This window comes from Sus scrofa, chromosome 14, assembly GCF_000003025.6.
Source record: "Sus scrofa isolate TJ Tabasco breed Duroc chromosome 14, Sscrofa11.1, whole genome shotgun sequence".
Classification (NCBI taxonomy): Eukaryota; Metazoa; Chordata; class Mammalia; order Artiodactyla; family Suidae; genus Sus; species Sus scrofa.
The window spans coordinates 111,173,821-111,197,237 of record NC_010456.5 but is presented as its reverse complement, the minus strand read 5'-3'; the positions used below and the strand labels follow the sequence as shown (position 1 = coordinate 111,197,237).

The window sequence follows — 23,417 nt, the reverse complement described above, 5'->3', positions numbered from 1 at the left end:
TCGAACCCGCAACCTCATGGTTCCTAGTCAGATTCGTTAACCACTGCATCACAATGGGAACTCCTGATGAACCTATATTAACTCATTATTATCACCCAAATGTCCATAGTTACCTAATTAGGGTTAACTCTTTCTTTGGTACATTGTGGCTTTGGGCAAATACATCAGGACATGTATCCACCGTTTTGTATCATGCATAATAGTTTCACTGCCCTGGATGACCTCTTTTTAGCTATTTTGAATATTGGGGTTCCATATGAGATTTCCTTTTGAAAAAGGGTTGCATTCACTTTTAATTGTTAAAACTATTAAGCAAAAGATCAAAATTTCCCCATCTGCACTTCTCATATCTGGTAGGACTCTGCTTTATTCAGACCTGCTGTCGTCTTCCCAGGCCACTTCCTGTCAGGTATGCCATCCTCTCAGGCCACTTCCTATCTGACATGTCCTGTTCTCAGGCCACTTCCCATCAGGCATGTCCTCTCTCAGGCCACTCCCTGACAAACTCATGTGAACAGCCCTTTGTCACTTCCAGTTGCAGCTTTACCACCAGGCTCTCATCTCTCCTCAGGTGGAACCTGAGACCCAGGCTGTGATCCAGTGGATCCGCTCCTTCAACTTTGTCCTTTCAGCCAATCTCCATGGAGGGGCAGTAGTGGCCAATTACCCATATGACAAGTCCCTTGAGCACCGGGTCCGAGGTTTCCGCCACCCTACCACTACCCCCACGCCTGATGACAAGCTTTTCCAGAAGGTATGCATCATGGCTTCCTGTCTAGCCAGAAGAAATCGGGGCTCAGGAGAACGACATAGGTCAAATCAGTGGCACAGGACCCTAGCAGGAATGAGGCAACAGAAAGTGATTGAAAATACCTCCTGCTCGTTAGGAGCTTACGGTCTAGTATATTACATTTTGTTTGGAGTGATAAGCCATAAATTCATGAAAAAGTTAGTAAATAGAAAAGCCTTATAGCACAGTTACCACAATATAAAAAAATACTTTAATGACAAGCGAGAAATATGCCAAAAGCATAATAGAGCTTGCTGGCAGTAAGTCAATGCGCTAAATGTGAATTTGGGAGGTGGAGGGATCTAATTTATAATTTTCTGGTAATAAGGCTATATTAATGAAAAATAGACCATGTGCACAAAAATGGCTTGCATAATAGTTCAAAATAGCAATGGAATACAATTAACAGATTAGTTATTTTTTAGTTTGTATTATTAATAATGTATAATTAATAGAATATAACATCATTAATTCAACAGTTAATGAATTATATAGAGAAGAACACCAGTTGTTGCTTTGAATAGCAAGGATATTATTTTCTTCTCCAATAATTTCGTTTTTTCCACTGTTATAAAATAGTAATGACAGAGACTTACAGATATTTTGAATATATTCCCCTCCCTCCAACACATACTTCTCACCCCCCAATACATAATTCTTTTTGTGGTGAAGAAAATAGTTATTTGCTTGCTTTTTGATTTCTCTTACAAAATGCAACTGGAAAAGGAAGGGAGCAACCCCACCCCTTACTTTGCACTTGAAGAAGTTTGGTCCCCAAATAGTGGAGAAAGCAGAACACAAGTCTCCTAACTCTGGTCCTCTACACACACACACACACACACACACAAAATGTCTTTATTCCTGCTGGTATTTTAACTCAAGAAAATAATTAGTTATCTATACTTAGTGGGATTCTTGGCCACACCCTACTTCTGCGTACTGAGCATTGCTGTATGAGTTGGGGTCACTCAAGGTCATTTTCTGCCTACTTGACCTACAGCTGGCCAAGGTCTACTCCTATGCACATGGATGGATGCACCAAGGTTGGAACTGTGGGGATTACTTCCCAGATGGCATCACCAACGGGGCTTCCTGGTACTCTCTCAGCAAGGGTAAGAGGAGTGCTGGGCACAAAAGTGGTGCTACCTGAAGCATACTGGGGCTCGTTTCTCTCCTTATTTATTTGTATGTCTATTTAGGACCGCACCCTTGGCATATGGAGATTCCCAGGCTAGGGGTTACACAGCCACAGCAAGGCGGGATCTGAGCTGCATCTGTAACATACACCACAGTTCAGGTAGCACCAGGTCCCCAACACACTGAGCGAGGCCAGGGATCGAACCTGTGTCCTCATAGATACTAGTCAAATTTGTTTCTGCTGAGCCGCAATGGTAACTCCCTCATCTTTCCCTTTAAGTTATCATTTTCCTTCAGGGAAACGGAACGCTATTTGCATTCGGGTAGAGATCTGAAAAATGAGGAAGTCTTAAGTTGGCATTTAACATCATCTTGGGGGTTTTTTTGGTTGGTTTTTTCTGCTTTTGTTTTTAGGGCCGCACCCAAGGCATATGGAAGTACCCAGGCCAGGGGTCAAATAGGAGCTGCAGCTGCTGGCCTACACCACAGCCATGCAGGATCTGAGCCATGTCTGGGAGCTACACCACAGCTCACAGCAATGCTAGATCCTTAACCCACTGAGCAAGGCCAGGGATGGAACCCTTGTCTTCATGGATACTAATCAGGTTCGTTACCACTGAGCCACAATGGGAACTCTCTAACATCATCTTGTGATTCCCTTTTTTTTTTTTAAGGGCTGCATCTGTGGCATATGGAAGTTCCCAGACTAGGGGTTGAATCAGAGCTACAGCTGCCGGCCTACACCACAGCCACAGCAATGCCAGATCCAAGCTGCATCTGCAACCTACACCGCAGCTCACGGCAGCACCAGATCCTTAACCCACTGAGTGAGGCCAGGGAACGAACCCACATCCTCATGGATACTAGTTGGGTTCTTAACTCACTGAGCCACAGTGGGAACTCCTATCTTGTGATTCTTTAAAATGGAGGTCAGGACATCTTGTGGTCCTTTAAAACTGGTGGTTTGCATAGTGGATTAGGGCATAAGAGAGGAATCATGTAGTCAAGAGGTTAAGAGTATAGGCTCTAAGGGTACATTGGGCTGAAAACCTGGCTTGCCCATTCACTGGTTATTTGACTTCAGGTTAATTACTTAGCCTCTCTGTGCTTCAATTTCCTCATCTCTACTTTAAGAATTATACTACTTGCATTGTAATTTTTTTTTTTTGTCTTTTGTCTTTTTAGGGCCACACCTGCGGCATATGGAGGTTCCCAGGCTAGGGCTCTAATCAGAGCTGTTGCTGTGGGCCTACATCAGAGCCACAGAAACACCAGATCCGAGCCACATCTGCGACCTACACCACAGCTCGAAGCAATGCCAGATCCTCAACCCATTGAGCGAGGTCAGGGATCAAACCCTCAACCTCATGGTTCCTAGTTGGATTTGTTTCTGCTGTGCCACTACAGGAATTCCTGCATTGTAATTTTGATGTAAGTATTAAATAAAATAATGCACAAAGATCATTTAGAAACTCTGGTAAGTTTTTTCCATAGTAGCATGAAGTATGCTTCACATAGGGAAGATGAGGAAAGACGCTGGCCTGCTTTGTGCTCTCTGTACCCTGCCTGCCCATTTCCCATGATCAGGAGTCTCCCACAGATATCAGCTATTGATAACATAGCAGAACTTCAGCAAAAAGGCTTTATCTCTGCTCCCTTGGCTTTTCCCATCACTGTGGGTCAAGACAGAACTTCTGTTCATGAACCTTCCCTAGACAGGAAACCTAAGGACAGTGAGGAGCTGAAGCGGGAAGCCAGGTTCTCTTAGGAATCGTATCTTTCCCCACCTTCTCACATCTGACCTCTCAGAGCCCAGGCAGTGGAAAGCTCCCGGATGAGGGCTGAGCTGATGGCTGGTCCTTTGGGGGCTGGGGAGCAGGCAATGAGGGAGTCACCATGTACTGGGGAAGGTGGAAGACTTCTTGCAGCTGAAAACTCACTTGAACCCAAGGCAAGATTTTGTTGCACTTTACTTTCTTGACTTTGCATTAGGGAAGCAGTACTCCCCCACTGAGTTTAAAATAGAAAATATACTTCTCCAAATTATACTCATTCCTCCCTATCCCTTCCTATCCCCTGGGAAAGCCTGCCCCATATCTCCTGTTGAGAATCGTTACCCGAAATTATAGGGATGCAATTCCAAGATCATGAAATTTATGTCAAAGTGATAGTGTGGTCTCTAGACCAGCATCTTCAGTATCACCTGGGAACTTGTTAGAAATGCACATATGGGAGTTCCCGTCGTGGCGCAGTGGTTAACAAATCGGACTAGGAACCATGAGGTGGTGGGTTCGATCCCTGACCTCCCTCAGTGGGTTAAGGATCCAGTGTTGCTGTGAGCTGTGGTGTAGGTCACAGACATGGCTCAGATCTTGAGTTGCTGTGGCTGTGGTGTAGGCCAGCAGCTGCAGCTCCGATGAGACCCCTAGCCTGGGAACCTCCATATGCCGCGGGTGCGGCCCTAGAAAAAGACAAAAAAAAAAAAAAAAAGAAAGAAAAAGAAATGCACATATGGTGGCCCACCCCATACCTGCTCAATCAGGAACTCTGGCGCTAAGGCCCAGCAACCTGGCATTTGTTGGGAAGGCGCAGTCTTCTAGGTGATTCCGATGCAGGAAGAGAACCAATGAAACAGGCTATAATTTTTCTCCAACTTTCTCTGTTCTTTCTTTCTTTCTTTTTTTTTTGGCTTTTCTAGGGCTGCTCCTGAGGCATATGGACGTTCCTAGGCTAGGGGTCTAATCGGAGCTGTAGCCACTGGCCGACGCCAGAGCAACAGCAACTCGGGATCTGAGCCGCATCTTCGACCTACACCGAAGCTCTCGGCAATGCCAGACCCTTAACCCACTGAGGGAGGGCAGGGATGGAACCCGCAACCTCATGGTTCCTAGTCGAATTCGTTAACCACTGCGCCACAACGGGAACTCTTCTCTGTTCTTTCTTTTTCTTTTTTTATTTTATTTTATTTTATTTTATTTTATTTATTTATTTATTTATTTTGTTCTTTCTATCACAGCTATTTGCACCCATCAGCTTAGAGATCAGGTGAAATTTGATTAAATAAATAATTTTAACCCAAATAAACTTGTGATATAAACACCATTCTAATAATCAGAAATGTATTAAAAATGATCGCTTCCATTGAATAATATAGTAGAAGAGATAAGCATTTGATGGAGGAAAGCTATTACTGCCTTCTGCTTTTGCAGGAGTCTGTTTTTCTAGGATAAGTATTTTCAGGTAGGTGCTGTGTTGTCAGGTAGGAGGAGGATGTGAAAACAAGATTCCATCTCTTTTCTAACCTCCCGGGTCTGAAGAACTCATAGTCCAAAGAGAAAATCTATACCCTGGAAAGCAATGCATGTCTAAGATCAAAGCATGACTAATAAACAGCCTTTGAGATGCTAAGAGGGACAAGAAGTGAATTTAAGTCCTTTGAAATGGAAGAAGCAGAGGATGTAGATGACAAAATGGGCATTTTTGAAGAGAGGAAACTGGAAAGATAGCACGTCATGTGAATTGAGAAATTAGGGAAAGCTTTTATGGAGGAGAAAAATAAAGGGTGATCAAGAGGTAAAACAGGATTTCCCATTGTGGCACAGCAGAAACAGATCTGACTAGTATCCATGAGGATGCAGGTTTGATCCCTGGCCTCGCTCAGTGGATTGAGGATCCAGCGTTACCTGAGCTGATGTGTGGGTCGCAGACATGGCTCGGATACCGAGTTGCTGTGGCTCTAGCATAGGCCAGTAGCTGTAGCTCTGATTCTACCCCTAGCCTGGGAATTTCCATATGCCGAGGGTGAGGCCCTACAAAGCAAAAAGAAAAAACTGAGGTGGAACAGATGGTGATGGGTGTGGTGGTGGGGTGTATGGAGAAATTGTCATTAAATAGAGTTGAGATGGGGTGTTGGGCAGGAATCTGGCTGTACAAACTTGCCACCACCCCCTTCCCCCTAGGAATGCAAGACTTTAATTATCTCCATACCAACTGTTTTGAGATCACGCTGGAACTGAGTTGTGACAAGTTCCCACCACAAGAGGAATTACAGCGCGAGTGGCTGGGCAATCGGGAAGCCCTGATCCAGTTCTTAGAACAGGTAAATCCCGTTCTTTAATTTCCATGGTTATAGAAAGAGAAGTGTTTTCTGATGGGAGCAAGGTTTGTTGTGTGACGCAGATCTGTCTTTTGCTCTGACTCAACACAATAGCTCTGAGCTTCTCTACCAAGGAAATTAATTCATTCAATATTGCTGACATCTGTCAGAGACTGTACTATATGCTGGGGATTAAGAGTAAGCAAACAAGTATCTCTGCATATATGCAGCTTATAGTCTAGGGAGGAGAGGCAGACAATATACAACACAATAAAATTTTGTAGCATGTTCAAAGTAAAATGCTATGAAGAAGACCTTCAAGAGAAAGTGACATTTAAACAGACTTAAAGGAGGTGAGGGAGGAAACCATACAGATATCTAGGGGGAAAAGGGCTCCTTGATGAGGTCACAATAGCAAATTCAAGGCCAACAAGAAGCACATGAAAAGATGCTCAAAATCACCAGGGAGGGACTTGTCATTCTGGCTCAGCGGTAATGATCCTGACTAGTTTCCATGAGGACAAAGACTGAATCCCTGGCTTCGCTCAGTGGATTAGGATCTGGCATTGCTGTGAGCTGCCGGTGTAGGTCACAGATGCGGCTCAAATCCTGAGTTGCTGTGGCTGTGGCGTAGGCCAGCAACTACAGCTCTGATTTGACCATGAGCCTGGGAACTCCCATATGCCGTGAGTGTGGCCCTAAAAAGAAAAAAACAAAAAACAAAAAAACACTAGGGAAATGCAAATCAAAGCCACTGTGAAATGCCATCTCTTACTCATTAGGATGATGGCCACTATAAAAAAAGTTAAAAAAAGTGATAGAAAATAGCAAGGGTTGACAAGGATGCGGAGAAATTGGAACCCTGGTGGATTGTTGGTGGGAATGTAGAACAGTGTAGCCACTATGAAAAACAGTGTGGTGGTTCCCCCAAAATTAAAAATGGAGTGCCATATGATCCACTAGTATCGCTTCTGGGTATATATCCGGAAGAACTAAAAGCAGGTTCTCAAAGAGATATGTGTACACCCATGTTTATAGCGGCATTGTTCCCAGCAGCCAAAAGGTGAAAGCAACCCATGGCCATTGATGGATGAGGGGATAACCATAACGTGGTCTAGATATGCAGGGCACACCCAGCCTCAGAAAGGAAGGAAACTCTGACCCAGGCTGCAACGGGGATGAACCCTGAGGACATTATTCTAAGCGCAATAAGCCACAAAGACACATTACTATATAATTTGACTTATACGAAGTAAGAAGGGAAGTCAAATTCAATGAGACAGAAAGTAGACACGCAACATGATTGACAGATTTTAACAGGGTCACTCTCTTACCACTCTGACTGTAATCTATTGAGATGACTGGGGACCAGAGCTGTGAGCAGAGAGATCAGTCAAAGGGCAAGTAGCACAATCTTTGTGAGGATCAAATGCAAAAACACATGGGAAGGGGCTGTGAGGGCCCTCAAAGGTTGCACAAAGGTTTTTGGGCATAATGCACACTCTGAACTTTCCTCCAGGTACACCAGGGCATCAAGGGAATGGTGCTGGATGAGAATTATAATAATCTTGCGGACGCAGTCATTTCTGTCAGTGGAATAAACCACGATGTCACTTCAGGTAGGTGGCCCCATTCTACTAGTGGGGGGGGTGGGTAAGAGGGTGAGCTGTGTAGGCAGACGCCTCATCCTGCTGTCTCTGGTGGCCGCTACAGCTCCGTGACCAGCTGGACTCATAGCCTGGGAGCAGCCAAAAAAAAAAAAAAAAAAAAAAAAAAAAAAAAAAAAAAAAAAAAAGCTCACTCCCATCCTGCAGCATAAGCGGGAGGCCAGTTTGTAAGCCAGTGAGACTCGCATGGCAGTCAAGGCCACTGAGGGCGGGGGATCGGAGGAAGAAAAGGTAATAGAAATGGGGACAGTGAGGAGTTCCCGTCCTGGCTCAGTGGTTAATGAATCTGACTAGGAACCATGAGGATGCGGTTCGATCCCTGGCCTCGCTCAGTGGTTAAGGATCCGGCATTGCTGTGGGCTGTGGTGTAGGTCTCAGATGCGGCTCGGATCCTGCGTTGCTGTGGCTTCGGCATAGGCCAGTGGCAACAGCTCCAATTAGACCCCTAGCCTGGGAACTTCCCTATGCTATGGGTGCGGCCCTACAAAGATCAAAAGACAAAAGAAAGAAAGAAAAAAAGAAAGAAAGAAAGAAAGAAAGAAAGAAAGAAAGAAAAAGAAAGAAAGAAAGAAAGAAATGAGTACAGTGAATGAAGAGGCAGGGGCCAGAAGATGTAAATGCAGTTTCAGGAGTCTCTGCTTATACAGCTTTGTTAGGGTCGTTCTCGGATTGGAGGTTATTAATAGCTCACATACTGCGTGAAATGGGTAGAAAAGAAGACTGTGAAACCAGCCAAGCATTTTGTTACACTTCCATTCAGGACAGAGTTAGTCCTATGCATCCCGTAGGCTTGCTACAAGGCCAGACTGACAGTAGCAGCAGATCTTCTTGCGGCCAACTTGGAACCTTCTAGAACGGTACAGAATATCTCATGGCACAATGATATTGCAAACGGCCCCAGCCCAATTTGATCAGGCACACTTCTTAAGAGTTTAGGGTCGTTTGTTTGATTTTTAATGTGTTGTAGTAGCTGCCAGTGGATAGGGGCAGGTGAGATGTGCCTGCCTCCCTCAACCTCGATGCCAGCGTGGCTCAGCCACTTTTTTCAAACGGGCTTTACCAAGCAAGCCTCTTACAGCTCAGCCAGTCAGTTTCAACTGAATGAAATCTCAACTTGAAGGCAATAGCTTAAAGTCCACAGTCTCTAAGGTGTTCCCAGCTACGCTTACACGAGGTTCATTCAAGGCAAAGGCAACAAAGTTCTAGAGGCAGAATTCTGTAGCCTCATTGTCAAGCACCAGACATTAGAATCCTCTAGGCCAGTGGCTGGAGCCAGGACTGTTTAGGGAACCAACCTTGGGCATTCCTAAGAGTTTCAGAGCTTACTGTATTCTTATACCCCATTCATGCAAAAGAGGGACATGTCTTTTTTTTTTCTTTTGTCTTCTTTTGTTTGTTTGTTTTTGAGGGCTCCACTCTCGGCATATGGAAGTCCTCAGGCTGGGGGTCGAATTGGAGCTAGAGCCGCCAGCCTACGCCACAGCCACAACAACACTAGATCCAAGCAATGTCCGCAACCTATCCCACAGCTCGCAGCAACACTGGATCCTTAACCCACTGAGCAAGCCCAGGGATGAAGCCCACATACTCGTCAGATTCATTTCCATTGGGCCACAACAGGAACCCCGAAGGGGATGTCTTTGAAACATTCCAGCCAATCACCAAATATTGAACATCACCAATGTCACCAGTAAGAGCCTACTTCCAATATCCATATGATAAATTGACAGATGATTTATTTCACTAATGGAAAAATTCATTGCTAACATTCAATATGCTACTTAGCAAAGCATCTCTTTTGCTTAGAGATAAAGAGAGCATAGCCCTTGTAAGAGCCGCATGTGGAATTGGGCCTTTCTGTTTGTAACACGGAGTGTTTCTGCTAACCACTCCTGGGTGTGAGCCCCTAATTAAAGAAAATGACAGCCCCTGGGGTATCACTTAAAGTATCCCACATATGCATGATAACACGCTGCTTTTGCTAAAGTATTTTAAAGTAAATTACAGACATTTAATGGGGGCAGAGAAGAGACTTCCTCATTATTTATTATCTGTCTCATTCTTAACTGCATTTTTTATTTCAATTCTTCATTGCTGTGTGTTTAAAAGAAATTTGAGAGGCACAGTCACAATTGATTCCAAAAAATGTGAAGTCAACCAAAAAGCTACATCCCTGCTATGAAAATCAGGCTTTCTTTTGAATTTTGTTTTCCCCTTTTGATGATGAGGGACAAAATATTAGAAATAGGATTCTCAAAATGAGACCTTTAGTGGCCATTTCATCCAGCCTTCCCACTCAGCATGACACACATAAAACACCACTGACAGCTCATTGGCCACCATGTCCGTCGGTGAAGGTTGTGTACTGCACAAGTGTGTAGCTTTCCCAGCCCCCCATTCAGTCTGTGCTCACAATCTCGTAAGGCATTCCATTTCTTTTTTGGTAGTTCATATTTTGTCACAATAGCTTTTGCATCTGTCCTCACTCTTATTTCTTTAGGTAGACCTTATTTTTTCATAGTGACTTTTTGAACATTGGAACAGAGGTCTTCTGTAGTCTCTTTACCAAGTGAAACACTTGTAAATCTTTCAACCCTTTTCCTAGTGATCCTTTACTAGACATGAGTTTGTTTTAAAATACAGGGTCTAAAATTAAACACAGTACTTTCAGTGGGAGCACAGTGAAATGTCTACCACCCAGGAGCTGAGGCCCATGCTCTTACATTGTTATAATAGCCTAGCCTATGATTGTTTTAGATCTTAACCAGTTTTATCACGCTATTAAGAAAAATCAAGCTTGGAGTTCCCGTCATGGTGCAGCGGAAAGGAAACCAACTAGGAACCGTGAGGTTGCAGGTTTGATTCCTGACCTTGCTCAGTGGGTTAGGGATCCAGCCTTGCTGTGAGCTGTGGTATAGGTCGCAGACTCAGCTCAGATCTGGCGTTGCTGTGGCTGTGGCGTAGGCCACCAGCTTCTACCCTAGGTTGGGAACCTCCATATGCAGTGGGTGAGGGCCCTAAAAAGACTTAAAAAAAGAAAGAAAAATCAAGTTGTGTCAAATGAAATCCTCAGATCATTTTTTATATCAAAGCTTCCCTGGGGACAGATTTCTTATCAGCAGGCTGAATCATATCCTTGTAACTTTTAGGTGCCCAAGGCGATTACTTCCGGCTGCTGCTTCCAGGTACCTACACTGTCACTGCCACAGCACCTGGGTTTGACCCAGAGACAGTGAGTGTGACCGTGGGTCCTGGGGAACCCAAACTGGTGAGTTAGGCTGGCCTTTACAGAGCCCTGTAAAGATCACTTATGCGGAGTTACAAATACTTGATTGTATAGTTCTGATCTTTGCTGAGCTTCCCTCTTTCACCATCTAAAAAAATAATTCATTTTTCATGTGCTAATTTTTCTTTGGTCATCCTCCTGTTACATCCTATTATATCCTTCCCCATTTCCTTTTGGATTTTCCTTTTCCTTCTGTTTAACATAGCATAGTGATGAAAACATTCTCAATCCAGTTCATTTGGCCACAGACTTGGACAAGTTACGTAATTGCTCTCATCCTCAGTTCTTCCTCTGTAAATTAGTAATAATAGTGCCTCTTCACAAGAAGTTGAAATGAGAAAGTGCATATGAAGTCTTTAGTAAAGTGACTCTCACATAGAAAGTGCTCAAAAAATATTAGTTTATGTATTCCAGAGACCTTGCCCAGGCATACAGGATTCCTTACAGGCTTGCATTCTTCTGCGCCATCAGCAAGGACTCCCACCAGATGGCGCTCTGCCCCCTTCTGGTGCCCCTGTTCCCAGGCAGCTTTACTTTCACTCACCGCAGCAAAAAGCCAGCTGCTCTCCAGTATTCCACTCTGCAAGGCTTTCTTTTATAGATAAGATGAGAAGCAAAGAACTTTTCTGATCTACAGCCTGGACCTTTGTAGCTTTGGTTGTATTACTTTGGGATCTCAGAGCCCAAGAGGCTTAGAAATCATGGACACTAATTCTCAGGTTTCTCAAGCGAGGAAAAGATAATGAGGCAGTCCTGTCTCATGAGCATCTATGCTCATATGAGCTCTCATATGTCAGCTCTTTCCTAGGGCCTCCTCTCTCCCTCCCGTTCCTTCTCTAAACAGCCTGAGAGCCTAGCAGACCCTCTGTCCCCTTTCCCAGTTAATGCAGTCAAAAGTGTCTTGCCTGTTCAAATGCAGCTGTAGGTACTATTTATTGAATAGCCAGCTACTCTGTGTCAGACGCTATATGAGAACTTTTCAGAATTATCTCATTTAACCTTCATAACAACCCTATAAGGTACAATATACATTCCCATTTGTGCCTGAGGAAACTGAAGCTTAGAGAAGGTAAGTAATTTGTCCAATACCACACCCTAAGTGAGAGCCACAGCTCCAGGTTCTGTGGGGTTTCCAGGGCTGTCTTCTTAGCCAGTGTGTTACAGGGCCTCAGGCTAAGCTCACAACATGTGTTCGTAACCCCTTATTTTAACCAAGATTTAGGACAACGTGTTCTTTAAATCCTCTGAAAATTCCTCTGAAATTTCTAGACAGTTCCCCTTTTCCTCTCCCAATCCCCCCACTCCCATCTCTTGCAGCTTATAAATGACTTCTGCTGATAGATGCAGGAAGCAAATGGTAGCCCTTCCCTGGCAGTCTGTTACCTGGTCCCACTTTCCCAGCCATGGCATCCTCTTTCCCCCCACTTTTTCTGTTATCCCCCTGCTCCTCATCTACCCTAAAATCAAATGACTGTTAGGGAGCTGCTTGCAGAAGTCTGGCATTACATGTGAGTCTGTTCAGTTGCAAATTTAAACAACAGGCAAATCCTCTGGAGCGACAAATTCTGTTTCAAAAGACCTCACCTCCTTGATCATAGAGCCTTTAAAGGAATTAATATAACCCAGAGTTCCCCGTTGTAGTGCAGTGGTTAACGAATCCGACTAGGAACCATGAGGTTGCAGGTTCGACCCCTGGCCTCGCTCAGTGGGTTAAGGATCCGGCATTACCGTGAGCTGTGGTGTAGGTCACAGACACGGCTCGGATCCTGCGTTGCTGTGGCTTTGGTGTAGGCCGGCGGCTACAGCTCCAATTAGACCCCTAGCCTGGGAACCTCCATATGCCGCAGGAAGTGGCCCTAGAAAAGGCAAAAAGACAAAAAAAGAAAAAAAGAAAAAAAGAAAAGAAAGAAATTAATATAACCCATCATTATATCAAATATAACTCAGAAGGGGGGAAAAATCTGTCTTTTGGATACAATTCTCAGATACAGTCACAACTGAGCATCCACTTGTTGATCCCAGTTGAGACACTTCCCATGCTGAAGCAGAGATCAGTCTGGTTGAGGGGAGAGAAAAGAAAAAAAGATTGTTTATCAGGGGATTTTCATGCTATGATTAAAACCCTTTAAAGTTTCGCCGAGAGTCCAGTGTTTTCCCCTTGGCTTCCCACAGCCTCCCCATGTCCCACCCCTTTCATTTCCTCTGTCCTCTCCTCACTTTGTTGTCTCTCGCTTTCTCTTTTATCTCACTTTTGTTGTTGTTGTTGTTGCTTTCCTAGATCTTTCTATTCCTGTATAGGACACAGTACCGATACAGTGCTATTGGCTTTGATTTCCCCCACTTTGGGGGAACTAGTGGGAAAGCTGCCTGTAGTGTTTTTTTTGTGGAAGGGGCAAGAAAGAACCCCATGAAGAGGTCTGGCTGTCACATGTTTTCCAACTCCCAGCTGGCTTCTGCAGCTCAAACAGTTCCAAGGGCCTGAAAGCAAAGGATGCCTCCAGAGAGTGTGGTTAGAACACGGCCACGCCCTTGCCTTTCCCTTCCTGGGACGGTTCTGTGCTCTTGCAGCGCCAGCAGATCCCACATTTGTCTGTCAGAAGCATCTTTACCTCTGTAGGCCACAGCCAGCAGGGGTGTTCCGGGATGTCGCTAGAAACAGTGCATTAGTGCACAGGGACATTCGGATTTTAAGAATCCATACTAACGGTGTGTGTCATCACTACTCTCTGCATTTCCAAACAGTTATAAGTGTAGTTCTGAAGGTCTGAGGCATTCTTTGGCCTGCCTGAGCACAGCACCTGATTCACACAGTCAACCCAAAGGGGATTATTATGACACCGTCAATTTTAGGTCATGCCCTGAGCAATAATATCAGTAAAATCATGGTTCGAGGTGTAGATATAATTTTTTTTCTATTGCATATGCGATAAAGGTTTATTAAGTTCCTCTAGATACACCCTATGTATCCACCATGATTATGCGCCACATTGGGGGGACTATTAGCCAAGCCTACGTGGCACTGCCAGTGCTGTCCTGGGCAGTTGCTGTCATAGTCTCCCCAGTCCTTTGTCCTCAGAACCTGAAACCATGGTAAAACTGGTCCAAACTGGTCTTCCCCCACTTTCAATTCTAGGAAATGGAAAACTAGCTCTTCTGCTCTCCTAGCTGCTGCTTCTTTTTTTTTTTTCCCCTGCAGGTTAACTTCCAACTCAAGAGAAGCACCCCTCCAGCAGCCCCTAAGAAAAGAGTTCCCAACTCAGGGCAGAGAGTCAAGGTCTTACCAAAGAAAGTGCAGCCCCGAGCAGCTAGGAAAAAAGAAATGAAGAAGAAGCAGACCCAGAGAGCCCCTGCCTGAAAGCCACAGTGCCCAGGACAACACTTTAGATAGGCTTTGTTCTGCTCATCCATCAGATGAAGCATTTATTTTATTATCGAAAACATATTTAAATATAAACATATTCAGAACAGCTCAGAATGGTCTCCATCTGTTCCAGGGCTAAACCCTCTGCTGCAGTGGTGCATACACGCAATGGGGCCCGGGAAGAGTATCTGATTCTGGGGATATGGCTTAGGTCCAGCATGTCAGTCCCTGCTGTCTCCAGCGACTGGTTCCAGCTGGTTCGTCACTCTGTCTCTAGAGTCTAACACAGAGCCTGCAACATAGTAGGTACCTGATGAAGGTTTCTGGATGAACAGCTGAAAGGCTGAGATGACTCAATATTGATATTCCCATAGCAAGACCAAGTGACCAGTTCTGAAATCCTAGTGGGCCATTTCAGCAAGATCCAAATAGTTTCTTATTAAGAAAAGAATTTCACGGAGTTCCCGTTGTGGCTCAGTGGTTAACGAATCCAACTAGGAACCATGAGGTTGTGGGTTCGATCCCTGGCCTTGCTCAGTGGGTTAAGGATCCAGCATTGCCATGAGCTGTGGTGTAGGTCACAGACATGGCTCGGATCCCGCGTTGCTGTGGTTCTGGTGTAGGCCGGACTACAGGTCCAATTCAACCCCTAGCCTGGGAATCTCCATGTACCATAGGAGCAGCCCTAGAAAAGGCAAAAAGACAAAAAAAAAAAAGAAAAGAAGAATTTCACACCCAAACACCTAGTCATACTGCTGCATTTTCTTTTTTTGTCTTTTTTCTTTTTTTTTTTTTTTTTTTTGTCTTTTTAGGGCCACACCTGTGGCATATGGAGGTTCCCAGGCTAGGGTTCTAATCAGAGCTCTAGCTTCCAGCCTACACCACAGCCACAGCACCACCAGATCCAAGCCACATCTGCAACCTACACCACAGCTCACAGCAATGCCAGATCCTTAACCCACTGAGCAAGGCCAGGGATCAAACCCACATCCTCATGGATGCTAGTCAGGTTTTAACCGCTGAGCCATGACAGGAATTCCCATATATGGGCATTTTAAACAACATGCATCTTCCAAACAGTTTCTGGGTGTGTAAGTTCCTGTATGTAATACGGAGGCCCCTGTGGAATGACTGTCCTGACCCTGTGCCGGGGACACACAGCACTCCCCACCCCCACTGAGTCCCCAGAACAAACCCATTTGTCTGAAAAGTGTTATTGAATAATGTAAGTGTCCCTGAGGATTTTGAAGGGATGTGAGTCTTTCATCACCGGACACACAGCGCAGAAGTTTATACACCCCCACTGGGCATTTCGGGGTTCCGAGTACCCTGTTCCCAGGATTTTGTGGGGATTCTTTTACCCATCATCACCCATGTCAGGGTTCAGCCTCAGTGAAACAGGACAGGCTCCAGGCGCCCCCATTTGCTCCACCTCCCTCCACTCTGTAAACCTCCTGCTAATGCTCCCCAGCCTCTGACAAACCCAGACCATTCTTTTTTTTTTTTTTTTTTTTTTTGGTCTTTTGTCTTTTTAGGGCCACACCCACAGCATATGGACGTTCCCAGGCTAGGGGTCGAATCGAGCTACAGCTGCCGGCTTACACCACAGCCACAGCACCGCAGGATCGGAGTGGCGTCTGCGACCTACACCACAGCTCACGGCAACGCTGGATCCTTGACCCACTGAGCAAGGCCAGGAATCCAGCCCAAGTCCTCATGAATACCAGTTGGGTTCATTAACCACTGAGCCACAATGGGAGCTCCCCATTCTTAACACTGAGTGATTTGGCTGCTCTCAACAATCATTCCTACAGAACACTGTAAACCAACTGTAATGGAAAAAATAAAAAGCACTTAAAAAAAAAATCATTCCCTGGAGTTTCCGTTGTGGCACAGTGGTTAAGGAATCCGACTAGGAACCTTGAGGTTGCGGGTTTGGTTCCTGGCCTTGCTCTGTGGGTTAAGGGGTCCGGCGATGCCATGAGCTGTGGTGTAGGCTGTGGCTCTGGTGTAGGCCGGCGGCTACATCTCTGATTAGACCCCTAGCCTGGGAACCTCCATATGCCTTGGGAGTGGCCCTAGAAAAGGCAAAAAAAAAAAAAAAAAGTCATTCCCACACCCACCAGCAAACAAGAGGTGCTCCCTCTGCAGGAGGCCATTCAAGATTAGGATTAACACAGGGTTTATTTTTGTTATTTAAGCAATCTCTCAATCTGTGATCAAAAGGGAAACAGAAGAAAATGTATCTTTTCCCATTTAAAAAGGAAATTCTCTCCTAGATTGATGAATCCTTTCACTACATGTTTGTTTGTTTTTTCCCAATTTAATACCATAGTCTTTGATTCCCTTCTGATTGTTTTAAAGAAGGAGCTGCTTGAGAGGGTTCGTTTCAACTCAGCAAGACTTTGTGCCTAAGGTTGCCATACACACTCAGTTTTTTCAGGTTGTCTAAATATCACTCTGTTTTCAGGTTCTCTGGGACACAATCACTTAACAGAGCCTATGTTTGCAAAGTACGGTCACAGTGCTGCCCCTGGCCCAACCATGTACTTTCATTCATTCATTCATTCATTCACACAGCGGACATTTATTGAGTCCTTGCTCTCAATAAATGCAGAGAATACAAAGAGAAATAAGATGCAGCTTGCGATCACAGGGCTGCCGTGACCTAGTTGGGAAGACAAATAGATAATTAAACTGCCTTGTGATAATTGCTGTGATTCAGTGAACTCTGGGGTGGGGGTGGGGAGCCTGTGGAAAGGGCCCTACCATAATCATAGGAAGCTCAGAGAGGGCATCTCAGAGCTTGCGAAGACTTCAGTGAGATGCAGTAAGGTCCCATATGGATGAGGGAACACGAATCAGTCTGAAGGGGCTGTAGTACTGAGGCCTGCAGGCTCTGGAGAAGGTGGCCTTCAGGGAGCCACAAGAAATTCAGCATAGAGGGTGCAAGTGAGGTGCGAGCTGAGGGAGGTGGCGAAAGAGGCCAGTCCAGTGGGGAGGGACAGCCTGTGCAGGACCTTTGAACCATATGACAGAGTTTGGACTTTATCCTGAGAAGAACAAGAAGCAGTTAGAGGGTTCCACTGAGAGAAGCAGCAGAATCAGACAGAACCTTCCCTCTGGCTGCAGCCTGAGGAGCTGGCTGGAGCTTCGGCCAGGCTGAGCCAGTGAGGAGGTTGCCAGGAGCCAGGTAAGAAGGTGACCCGAACCAGGGCAGCTTGGACAGGGACCACCAGGCACTCCTGAGCTCCAGTCCCCTCAGACTAACTCCTGTTCCCTCATCTTCATGGGACCTCTGGTTACCCGGAGGGCTTCCTGTCAGCCCCCAAGGATTCCCTGCCGTCTTCAGGATTTGCAGCCTTCTCATTTCAGGCCCTCCCGCCCTGCCAGCCTCAGGATTTGTAAGCACTAAAGGAGATGCAGGTTTTCAACCAGACCTTAAAAACTATCCTGGGGAAGATTTACTCAAGCTGGAGGTGCTGGTACAGATAGAACATTATATGGAAAATATTCTGGGTCAGGCCATGACTGTTACGAAAATTTCTCACAGCTTATGTGAAGTAAGAGTTTTAACTAGAGAAACAATCCCCCCGGCTGAGGAGGCAGCTGTGCCCGACAGAGCTTTGCTCGCCGCATACCACCCTTCTTGTAATCTTGAGGCAACTATGAGCCTTATGTCTTTGCTAGCAGCCCTGCAAACCTAGCTCCCAGCATTGCTTGTCAGCTTCGCTTTTGTAATCTTGCTGCTCAGCTTCTTAGGCAGAACTCTTGTCTGTTCTGGGAAGGAGGAGGGTGGGGCTGCTGGTGCGGGGGAAAAACAAGACAAGACCTGGAAGTCTGTATCATTTAAAAGCTACCTGAACACCAGAACAAAGATCTGCTGCTCAGACTCTGGAGGCGACTCCTCTGAGCCCGCACCGGTGCTGAATAAACCTGGCTATTCCACATCTCCGGGTGCTGCTTGTCACTTTCCGCTGCCACCATGGTCTCTGCAGCAATGGAAAAAAGGTGGGCGATCAGAGCTAATGGGGGAGAGAAAGGGCAGGATGCAGAGAACAAGAAGGAACATCTTCTGACTTTGAGTCCAGCATTTTCCTGGCCAACAGCCTTTCTATTTTATATTCAGGATTTTATTTATTTATTTTTGTCTTTTGTCTTTTTAGGCCCACAACAGAGGCACATGGAGGTTCCTAGGCTAGGGGTCTAATTGGGGCTGTAGCTGCTGACCTACGCCAGAGCCACAGCGATGCCAGATCCGAGTCTCGTCTGCACATCAGCTCATGGCAACACCAGATCCTTAACTCGCCGAGCGAGGTCAGGGGTCGAACCCCCAACCTCATGGTTCCTAGTCAGATTCGTTAACCACTGTGTCATGATGGGAACTCCAGTAGGCAGCTTTCTGATGTGACTCCCCATCTCCCCTGTCCTTGTATAACCCCTTCCCTTGCAGATGGGTGGGTCCTGTGATTAGGATAAGGTATCATTTCCCTACTTATGTCCCATTATATGGCAAGAGGATTTTGCAGATGTAATCAAGGTTCCAAACCAGCTGGTTCTGAGTTAATCAAACAGGAGATTATCTTGTGTGGACCAGATCTAATCAGACCAGTTCTTTATAAGCAGAGAATTTCTGTCCCAGGCCTGGGAGCAAGAAAGCAGGCAGCTAGCTTGTGAACTGCCTATGAAGAGAGGCAGCTCCTAGGAGTTGAGAGTGGTGCCAGCCAACAGCTAGCAAGAAAATGGGGGAGTTCCTGTCGTGGCTCAGCGGTTAATGAACCTGACTAGAATCCATGAGGACATAGGTTCAATCCCTGGCCTTGCTCAGTGGGCCAAGGATCCGGCATTGCCGTGAGCTATGGTGTAGGTCAGAGATGTGGCTCAGATCCTGTGTTGCTGTGGATCTGGTGTAGGCCAGCAGCTGTAGCCCCGATTGGACCCCTGGCCTGGAAACCTCTGTATGCCACAGGTGCAGTCCTGAAAAAGACCAAAAAAAAAAAAAAAAAAAAAAAAAAGAAGAAGAAGAAAATGGGGACATGAGCACACACCACAAGGAAATGGATTGTGCCCATGATCTGAATGAGCTCAGGCCAACACCTGGGTGCAGCCTCGTGCAGTGGGAGCATAGGATCCAGCTAGACCATGTTTGACTCCTGACCAGTAGAAACTGAGGGGTAATACAGACATGCTGTTGGAAGCCTCTACATTTGTTGCACATAGTGGAAAATGAATATGTATCTTGAATTGTTTATAATTTTGTAAATTAGGATATAAACCAATGCAACCTCAAAAACCAATTATGATCACCCTACTGAGTGGTATGGCTGCCATGGTCTTACCTCATGGGAATGGATGGATGTGAAGCAAAGAACAGGACAAAATGAAACCATACAAATTTTTTTCTTTTTTTTTTTTTTCTTTTTAGGGCTGCACCCATGGCAGTTGGAAGTTCTCAGGCTAGGAGTCCAGTTGGAGCTGCAGCTGCTGGCCTATGCCACAGCCACAGCAACTCGAGATCTGAGCCACATCTGTGACCTACACCACAGCTAAAGGCAATGCAGGATCCCTGACCCACTGAGTGAGGCCAAGGATTGAACCCATATCCTCATGGGTACTGGTTGGATTCATTTCTGTTACACCACAGCAGGAAATCCCTACAATTCTTTTTAAACAAGAGGCCTGGTATAGTCAACTTTACCCATTTTTCTCTCTCTAAAGAGCACATGTCTCTGACAGCAGGGACTTTAGCCTTTGGGAAATTGTAGTTTCTTGCTTCAAGTAGTTCCCATTCTTTGCACCAAATTGCTTGTTACTGGATTGTGGACATGTACCATCGGCATAAATACTAACACAAGAGAAGATGGAAAGCACGTCTAGTGACAGAATCGTTTTTAAAGGAGGGCTCTTCTGCCCTTCCCAAAGAACCAAGATCAATAAACAGTATGGAACATCCCAAGCTCTTCTATCCACCTTCAGGACACTGGAAAGGAAGGGGGGGGCCTCTTAGATAACCAAACATAATTTCCCACAGTTTGACATTTGACTCTAAAACAGTAAAATCCCAATTCAGTGGTATCGAGACCCAGGATATAAATTTAGAATAGTTCATTTATTGATTCATTCCTCTGACAAATAGTTGTGTCCTCTTATGAATCAGACCCCACGTTACCTGTGTTAAGAGCTGGGAAAGAGTGGTAAGCCAGAAAGACGCAGTTCCTACCTATTTGGGTTTGGAGGGTTTGGAGGGAGAGACAAAGAATAAAACGGGTTCATAAATAAATACATAACAGGAATTAGTAGCTGAGGAGTGGTGCTGAGGGAGCAAATGCTGGGAGGATCTATTTGAGATAGGATGGTTAGGGAAGCCTTCTCTGAAGAGGTGATATTTGGGCTGAAATATAAAGGTTAAGAAAAAGGAAGGCTTTCAAGAATAGGAATAAAAGTTATAGGCAGAAGGACTAGCAAGTCCAAGGACCCTGTGGCAAGAGAGAGCCTGGCTGGTTCTAGTAGCTGCATCTCCTGGGTCCCTGTGTGTGTGTGTGTGTGTGTGTGTATGTGTGTGTGTGTGTGTTTAGCTTCCTGATCTGTGCTCTAACATGCCAGAAGCCTAACCCAGCATAGGTCCAAGACACAGCAGAGCATCCAAACCACATTGAGTCTAGTCATAAGTGAGCCAACAAGATTCACTTTTTCCATGGCCACAGAAAACACACCCCCAACAAGACCAACCATCTCAAAAACAAGGATTGAGAAAGTGGGATAACCTGGCTTGGGGCAGATTTACCATTAGAATGGAAGAAGTCAAAGTTCATGTGTCTGGAGCATCCTCTTCAACATAAGTGGTACCATGACTCGTCTGAACGCACACCCTGCATAGACAGTCCGTGCTGCCCACCTCCTGCTTAGTTACTTCAACTCGAACACTAACTCTATTCTGGTTTTAAACCACGAGTCAACATTCCCCCTGGGCAAATGCCCAAGTAAACACCAGTTCTCTCCCTCCTCCCAAAAGTTAAATTCCACTATGTATAAAGGCTTCTTTCCCTCTCACTTTCTCCTGGTCCTCCCCACTCCTCTTCCCCTCACGGGTCTCTCCTCCTGCCTTCATTCTCACCACTTCCCGCACCTCCCCTGCACCCCGGCCCTCCCCTCAACGAGGCCCCGCTACATGTGGGATGTGGCCTCACCCAGAAGCAAAGGACCTGGAGCCATTAGGGGATAGGTGACCAGCAGCTGAGGAGAAGCCTGGGGGCTGGGTGCTTGTTCTGCTGACCCCCTGCTTCCCTATTGCATGGCCCCAGGAGCAGGCAGATAAAACCGTTGATTAGGTCCACATATACCCCGCAGAAGGGAGGGGAGGCTGCTTTGACTTCCTTTTAGATCGTCCCTTGTGAGGGCTTTGGAATGAAGAGTCCCTCCTGGGCATTAGATCAAAGGAGTAGAGTGAATGTCCTTAAATCCTTTCTGGAATCAGATGAAGCACAAATAAACTGGGAACTAAGAGGACTGCAATTTTATTATCATTTTTTGTACATCCAAATACAGTATTTTACACAGGCTGTAGTTTATAGCAGATTTGAATTCACAGATTTTTTTTTTTTTTTTTTTGCCTTTTCTAGGGCTGCTCCTGTGGCATATGGAGGTTCCCAGGCTAGGGGTTGAATTGTAGATGTAGCCGCCGGCCTACGCCAGGGACACAGCAACATGGGATCCAAGCCACATCTGCAAGCTACACCACAGCTCACAGCAACGCCAGATCCTTAACCCACTGAGCAAGGCCAGGGATCAAACCCGCAAGCTCATGGTTCCTAATCGGATTCATTAACCACTGCACCACGACGGGAACTCCTGAATTCACAGATTTAAGAAAAAATTTTTTTTCTTTTCGGCCTCATTCTTGGTGTATGGACGTTCCCATGCCAGGGATTGAATTTGAGCTGGAGCTGCGACCTATACCACAGCTGCAGCAATGCCAGATTGGAACAGCAGGAACTCCTAAATTTTTTTTTTCTTTTATGGAGATTGCTATGGAGCAAATGTTTGTGTCTCCCTATGCATCGAAGCCCTAACATGATGGTATTTAAAGAGGAACCTTTGGAAGGTAATTAGGTCATGAGTGGGGAGCCCCCATGATGGGATTGGTATCCTTATAAGAAAAGGAAGAGAGCTGGCTAGCTCGCTCTGTCTCTGCCACATGAGGCTGCAACAAGAGGGCCATCTCCAAGCCACGAAGCAGGTCCTCACCAGACCCCGCCATGCTGGCATCCTGATCTCAGCCTTCCCATCCTCCAGAACTGTGAGAAAGAAGTGTATGCTGTTTAATTTGTTAAAGCAGCTGGAGCAGACTAAGCCAGAGGATAGATAAAGAGTCTTGCTAATTTTCTATTCTAGATGAACTTTCTTTCTTTTTTTTTGTTTTTGTTTTGTTTTGTTTTGTTGCCTTTTCTAGGGCCACTTCCCGCAGCATATGGAGGTTCCCAGGCTAGGGGTCGAATCGGAGCTGTAGCCGCCGGCCTATGCCAGAGCCACAACAACGTGGGTTCTGAGCCATGTCTGCAACCTACACCACAGCTCATAGCAACACCGGATCCTTAACCCACTGAGCAAGGCCAGGGATCGAACCCACAACCTCATGATTACTAGTCTGATTCATTAACCACTGAGTGCCACGACGGGAACTCCAAGACAACTTTCTAATTTTCTATTAAGGATGATTAGAAACATGCAATTGCTATCTACCATCACCGTCAATTCATAAGCACTTTGATGCCCAAAATTAGAAAGATAAAATCTCAGAGTAAAAAAGTGTTATCAATGAAATTATTTTTCTCATTTTGCTAGAGAATGGTAAATGTTTCATCTCAGACTGGCGTTCTGAACCAGTTGGTTTAAAGATGGGCCTTTAGGAGTTCCCGTCGTGGCACGCAGTGGTTAACGAATCAGACTAGTAACCATGAGGTTGCAGGTTCGATCCCTGGCCTTGCTCAGTGGGTTAAGGATCTGGCGTTGCCGTGAGCTGTGGTGTAGGTTGCAGACATGGCTCAGAACCCACGTTGTTGTGGCTCTGGCATAGGCCGGCA

At 45.6% G+C, this 23,417-nt stretch overlaps 1 protein-coding gene across 2 annotated transcripts in view; it reads left to right on the top strand.

Moving 5' to 3' along the window:
- Positions 1 to 14,448, top strand: part of CPN1 (carboxypeptidase N subunit 1) — a 30,589-nt gene extending 16,141 nt beyond the window's left edge. For both annotated transcript variants that reach the window (XM_003483537.3, XM_021073052.1), the window contains exons 4-9: positions 572 to 754; positions 1,791 to 1,902; positions 5,887 to 6,026; positions 7,543 to 7,642; positions 10,840 to 10,958; positions 14,173 to 14,448. In XM_003483537.3, the coding sequence (XP_003483585.1) occupies positions 572 to 754; positions 1,791 to 1,902; positions 5,887 to 6,026; positions 7,543 to 7,642; positions 10,840 to 10,958; positions 14,173 to 14,331 (813 nt within the window). In that variant the 3' untranslated portion in view covers positions 14,332 to 14,448. The remainder of the gene's footprint in view (positions 1 to 571; positions 755 to 1,790; positions 1,903 to 5,886; positions 6,027 to 7,542; positions 7,643 to 10,839; positions 10,959 to 14,172) is intronic.